At 29.8% G+C, this 7,118-nt stretch overlaps 1 protein-coding gene across 1 annotated transcript in view; it reads right to left on the bottom strand.

The window, feature by feature from the left end:
• The window catches only part of LOC113388166 (monocarboxylate transporter 10-like), a 161,141-nt gene extending 154,388 nt beyond the window's left edge, over positions 1–6,753 (bottom strand). The window contains exon 1 of the mRNA XM_026625567.1: positions 6,408–6,753. Within this exon, the coding sequence (XP_026481352.1) occupies positions 6,408–6,753 (346 nt within the window). The remainder of the gene's footprint in view (positions 1–6,407) is intronic.
• Between the last annotated feature and the right edge of the window lie 365 nt (positions 6,754–7,118).

Consider the following 7,118-nt stretch of genomic DNA (forward strand, 5'->3'; position numbering starts at 1 on the left):
TATAGAACTGATTTCATCGAGAGCAAATGACGAACAATTCAAGAGTAACGCAACTTCCGTTGCATTTTCACGGATTTACTCCCTAGTCGCGAATAAAGAAGTTTTACTTCAAAAATATATTATAAGCTAAGAGGATGGTGAAATATCATTGCGTTGATTTATTGTTCTCTGTTATTTAATTGCATTTTAGCAAATCGTGATTTGGCTAAATTTTTTTACACTGAAAGACTGAAAAAGTCTATATATAGAGTTACGCTTTAATGAGTTAATGTGTTCAGTAAATATAATTTTAAACTGTTAAGAATTTTTGTAATTGTTTTTAAGTTGCTGAATGCGTTTTATTCAATTTTTGCTTGAAAATATTTTAAATTCTCATCATATCAAATCTATGAACATAGCAGAATTGCTCACAATAATGAAAAAACCATGTTGTTCACTGATGTTTATTGTGATATATATATTATATATTGTAATAGTGGCATATTTGTTTTAATTTGTTAATTTTGAAATATAGTCATATATAGTTCTTATTTTAAGGAAAAATGAATAACTTCTTTATATCAAGTTGTCCGAGGTGGATATAGTACCTAAAACCTTATAAACGCAAGGCCAAATCTTTTGCCGTTGAGCTACAGACGAGCATATAAATAAGCAGTCTAATAAGAAAGAAAATTGACGAAAAAAATGAATTAGATATTATAAGAAAAACTAATTATAACAAACGTTGGCATCAAAGAATAAGAGTTCGCGAATATTATTTTATGCAGATGATTTGACGACAGATATAGTAATCATAAAACAGGATGATATGCTATTGTATAAACTTAAAATTTCAACATATTGTGCAAATTGAATCAGTTTTTTCCCTATGTAATAAACAAGGTTTAGAAACATAATACAGACATTAAAAATAGTAATGAGAGCACATTTATATTAATTACGAATATACAATAACAACAATCTAATGAATACTAACGATTTATGAGAAGTCAATTATGTAATACGTAATAATAGAAATCAGAAAATCCATGACAAATATAGAAATCCTTTAAACATAACTATAATTCATAATATAAGAAACACAACGTGGATTAATCGAATTCTGAATGAACGAATATTTCCACCTCACATTATGTAAATACCAATTCAAACGAGATTAAAAAAAAAGATTATGAGTAATTTCTTATTAATAGCAGTGGCAAAAAAAAACATAGCCGAACATGCGAGTCGGTAAATTTTTTATCGAACCGATTTCTCGATATATTTATGGGTCCAAACTGATTTGTGTGTTCGAATAAATTACATGCAGGAAATCCGTTAGGAGTTTAAAACCATGAGCGGCGCAATAAGAAGTGGAACACATATTTTGTAGTTTAATGCACAAGTATAGAACCAGGTCAGGTGATTCCTGTGGATTCGGAATGAATATTCGATAAAAATGATAGAACTTTAAAATTTATTTTTGCAGTTAGTACATCTTGCTAGGACTTCTTTGGTTAAGTAGTAAGTGATTTTGCTTTGCAGCACAAGGTGCCAGGACCTTTGGTGCCAGGACTTTTCTCATCAAATTACAAATATATCGTCAGTATTAGATAATTTTTAATAATAAAAATATATAAACTAGTAAAGCATGTTATTGTGCCTTAAGGCAAATTGTTGGAACTTCCCGTACTGACAACCAAATTATTAAAAAAAACCTTGCAAAACTTTTTAATTTTTTTTTTTTTTATTTATTTTGAAAAAAAAATGAACTTTTTTTCTAAGCAATCGCACTGCATAGCTGATTTGGAATTGAAATATCAAAGCGCGTGAGCGCCGTGTAGTCGTCTAACGTGTAAACATTGGTACGGAACCCATATAAATGTACACAAAATATGTACTTCTTATTAAAATCTTTATAAGATATCTGATAATACGATGTAAATATGTCTAATGTTTTATATTGTTTTAACCGCCAAATGGCATTATTTTTCACTATTTCCGTTGGATCTGCCGAGACGTTGGACCTGTTCATACAAAAATTTCTCTAGTTGTTCACTTTGTCAATATAAGTAAAATGCTTTTTGAATTATTTAAATCGGACGCTCTGTTATTTCAAAAACTGAAATACCATTTTTGGCACTTTTCGCTGCATATCTCCGAAATGGCTGGACCTGCCTTTGCCAAAAACTAATCAGCACGTGTCCCTATCAATAGGATTCGAATATTATGTGAATTATTCAAATCGGTTAATCCGTGTTCTCGAAATCGTCAACAAAAACTTGTATCCGCACACACACACACATTTTTTCTAAGTTATGCTAAAATGTTCAAAAACCTCTGAAACGTAAAGGTATATAAAAATTTTATTTTCGAAAGTTAATTATAATTAGGCCAACCATTGGGTTTAGAAGTATCATCAAAGTATTATAAAACATTCAAGTTCTGATTGATGTTCAAAAAAAGTTCTAATTAGTGTTTAAAACAAAATTAAAAAACCTATAATTTATATTCTAAAAGTTCAAGCTTATTACAAAAAATTCATTTTACTATTAATTCACATAATAAGCAAAATAAATAATAAATAATTGGCGGCAAAAATGTTTGATGAATAAATTGATGAATTTGTAATTGAAAAACTAGTTGTAAGTTGCATTTTGCCATGAGATAAGCAACTTTAACTTTTCGACATATGTAAATAATAATATATCATCGGTTTAATCAATCATAATCTATAAAACGGCCCATTTCTGCCCAAACCTAATCAGAAAGATTTCCAAATGATATCTTTCGAATAGTATTTGAATTTTCAAAATCATAAATTTTTGCTCTTTTCTTTTTGCATAAACAACGCCAGTGCTCACCAAGATTCATGGAATAGCCTAAATTTTTGAATTCGGCTCAGTTTTTGAGAAAACACCAAAAAAATGCGACTCAATTTTTCAAACTTCGATGAATTTGCAAAATTAAACAACAAGACCATGATATATACAGTCAAAAAAAGTTTCACAAAAATCGCCGATTTTTTTGTCAACAGTTAAATACAAAACCAAGACTTAATTGCAGGATTACTAACCAATATCTTTCTAACGGTGTTTGAATTGAAAAAATCGATTCCGGATTGTGAGATAAAACGTCGACAAAAATTTTTACATTTTTTCTGCCAATTACACAAATGATAAATTTTTGAAATTTAAAATTTTTGGAATCGGTTTAGCCGTTTTTTAGAAAATGTCGACGAAATCACATACAAAAAGGTCACAAATAGGCTCACATTCAAATTTTTTTGTAATTTTGTAAAATTTGGTTTTATTCAATTCAGAATGACTTGAAACATCGTGAAAACTTAAAATTAGCAAATTGGATTTTGTCGCGAAAACAAAACTGGAGAGGCCACCGGGAAGTAAATAAGAATATTTTGATCAATTAATGTACTTATCAATACAAAATATTCATGAATAAACTAGTATATTCTAAAAATATATATATCAGAAGACCTGGGATCTTTCTCGTGCGAGAAAGTACACTCGCCTATTAAATCCCTTTTCAAGTTTTCACTTTCACGCAAGACTGAACATCAGATGACGGAAATAAAGGATAGCAACTGAACTTCATTAATCAGAGTAAAATAATTGGAATTTAAAATATTTAATTTGATAAACTATTCCATTCATTAAATCTGTGAATCATTGGGTTAAAACTTTATAAGGATTTGATAGTCCGGAGGATCTGTATGGTTTTTAAGATCTATGTCAATTTCAGTCACACGGCAAAAATCATCTCAACTAAAAGACGGACTTTTATCTTCAATAAAAAAATAGATGAATAGTGATTTAACACTGTCCGAATGTGTGTATCCGGGCGAGCAAACGATCAGTGAATTATTCCCCAGGGGTTTCCGGAAGGTCAAGACTGTAATAAAATAAAAAGCTCAAGAAAAGACGTAATCTCAACCATAATCCCAATAATGTGTCTTTCCACTTATTATTAGGAGAGAGGTCCTAATATAAAGTTCCAAATGTGTCATCATTAGCATCGACGCAGATCAATTCTCATTAAGGTTTGAGCACGAAGAATGCTGGAGAGGAAAATTGGCAAAAATATTTTGTGAAAAACCTTTAATTGAATTAGTTGATTTGGTATTAAAACTAAGTAGGTTGCGGAAGCAGTATAATTATTTCACTTTGATAAATTGAATTACTAAATTATTCAATTATAAGATTATACATATTATTTGCAAAATGTTGTTGTAACCACTCATTGGATACTATTCCAATCAGGCAAATGCATCCAAGAAATATAGGATCATTATAGATACCATAACTTTCACAAAAATTACATTCCTTCTGTACAAATATTTTATATTAATTTGAAATTTTATTTAAAAAATGTCGACCGCTTAGTGCTCACTTTTCTTGCAATAAAATTTATTTTCGGCCTCCTGTGGTTATAATATAGATGTCTGGCAATTTCCGAGATAAATATCCTGTACAGTATGAGGACATTAGCCCTTTATCAAAAAGGAAATCTAAATATAGAAAGGACAAAATGCTATCATTAATTCCCGTATGTTGAAATTAATAATTTTTTGGTTTTGGAATCAAAGGTGATGCCAAAATTTGGAAGTGATTGCTTTGTATTAAAGCAAATGATGCCAAATTAATTAAGTACATATTTGGCATAATAATTAAGATTTCCAAGAATTTGTTGATAAAGCTGATATCCGTTTTTGGATAATATATTCAATATTATAATGTATGTAACATAATGGTGGAGTGGTAAATAAGTCTACCCTTGGGTATTATGGGTACATCATCATTACACATTTCACATCAGTACATTTATAGGTAAAAAATACAAAACAATGTCTTGTTTTTGTTTTTTTAGGCGCTTTGATAATTTGAATTAATAGTCCTCTATTCCACAGTCAGTGCCACAATTATATATATATTATATATATATATATATATATATATATATATATATTATATATATTTATATATATAATAAATAACTAATATCACCTAGCTATAATTTCTATTTGTCTCTGAAGAACTATTTATATTCAGGTATATAAACAAGGTAGTTTTAAACAAATAAAAAATAAATTAATGACAATATCATTCTTGAGGTCATTTCTGTATAATTTCATTTAATATTTATACATGCATAACCACAATTGGCACACTTCCTAAGTATGCTTTAAATTTAGTTATATAAATTACCAACGAGTTAAATGTTTGTCATTAATTTTCGAATTTATTACATTTTTGTCTTCAAAATTTTTTATACCATGTATTTTATGCTAAATATTGTATCCAAAGATACATTTAGACATTTTTATTATTATGGAACATAATGTTAAAAAATGTGTTCAACTTAATTGTTAACTTCCTGTAGGATAAGTTATAGTAATCGCAAAAAATTCGAAAATAAAAATTTTTGCATATCTTCACATTTTAAAGATTTCTGAACATTTTGTCATACTTTAGAAAAAATGGATGTTTGCGTGTGTGTTTGTATGCATGTTTGGATACAATTTTTAGTCCACGATTTCGGGCGCACGACTCAACCGATTTGAATGATTCAAAAAACATTCGATTCCTATTGATGAGAAAACGTGCTGATTAGTTTTAGGTAAAGACAAATCCAGCAGTTTCGAAAATACGGGGCAAAAAGTGCAAAGAACGGTAATTCAGATTTTGAGAGTTTGGAGTACCCAATTTGAATGATTCAAAACACATTTCACTTGTATTGACAAAATGAACAATTGATTAAATTTTTGGTAAAAATGTCCAGCGGTTTCGGAGATACTGAGAAAAAGTAAAAAATTGATATATGGCAGTCAAAAATGATCACTAGGCATATGTACATCAAATTATCAGATAATTCGTACTAATTTCGTTGGGTTCGGTACCAAAATTGTTAATTTTCAAAGTGAACTTATACAATTCAAGCAAATTTAAAATTTTTTCAAATGCGTTATTCTTATCGCAAGAAATATATTCTCAGGTGGATTTATTTGGCACCTCTTTCTAATGTAAATTTTTTTAAGTGTTTTTAGTGATAAGATCGTTACTGTAAATTTAATGAACTGTGAAATATATAGTGATTATAAATATCTATTTTAAAATGTTAAAAACAATTTGTTATTAATCATTGATCAATATTTATTGATTACTGATTTTTTTCCTCGAATGTTTAATTCTGATCCCGTATCAGAAATTCCAATCAAAGTTCCAGCAATTTGCCTTAAGGTACGATGCCATGCACCACTAGTCTTATTATATTTTTGGACAAAATCTATAAATATTTATACGGTAAAGTTAACTCTGAATCTTGTTATATTAGAAGTATAGAGCACTAATTACACATATATTTGGAGGTATATCAGTATAAAATATTAAACAAAACATAATTATAAAAACCTGCACGCTGCTGATGTTCCGGCCCAAACTTCTTTATCATTTCCACCATCAAAATTCCAATGCATCCGTGCAGACCATGTGCGAGGCACTGCGCCAACATCGCCGTAATTAAGATAGCCCATCCCCAACCGCCTTCAGGATAATAATGCTGCCTTAAAGTCAATAACTGTCTCAAATCCGCCTGTTTAAGTTCTTTCGGTGAAGCAGGAGAAGTGGCATTTCCGTTTGCATCCTCGTGCACTCCTGAGCAACTTGCCACACCTGAATCGGAAAGTTGAGGAAGACTTCGAGTTCGACGCAGAGCGCGCCTGGCCTCGCTGACCGCTTCTTGGCTGAGCGGATGCATCTGATACTCGAAGGAAAATTGAGGTAAATCATTTTTTAGGCATTGTTTGGTAGATTAATTTTATTATCCACGGCGTGATAAAATTTGTAAGGTCCTGGTGGAAGATTGATAGTTCTGATCTTTTTGTGCCATGGGGAAAGGTATTGACTCTGCAGTATTTGGTAAATATTACTTATTTGAAAAATATAGAGTAAATACCAATAATTTCATAGAAAAACACTTAAATCTATCATCACTCTTATATTCACTGCTTTAAGTATCAGTTTGCATCACACATTTATTTCAAGGTATCCGATTTTTTTTAAATAAACTTTATTATGCGATCTGTGCTGATCGAGGTATCAGCAAATTAGTTTTCTAGTATC

Source organism: Ctenocephalides felis, unplaced genomic scaffold (assembly GCF_003426905.1).
Source record: "Ctenocephalides felis isolate EL2017-DRISC unplaced genomic scaffold, ASM342690v1 CF-g0.4_SCAFFOLD_03572, whole genome shotgun sequence".
Lineage (NCBI taxonomy): Eukaryota > Metazoa > Arthropoda > Insecta > Siphonaptera > Pulicidae > Ctenocephalides > Ctenocephalides felis.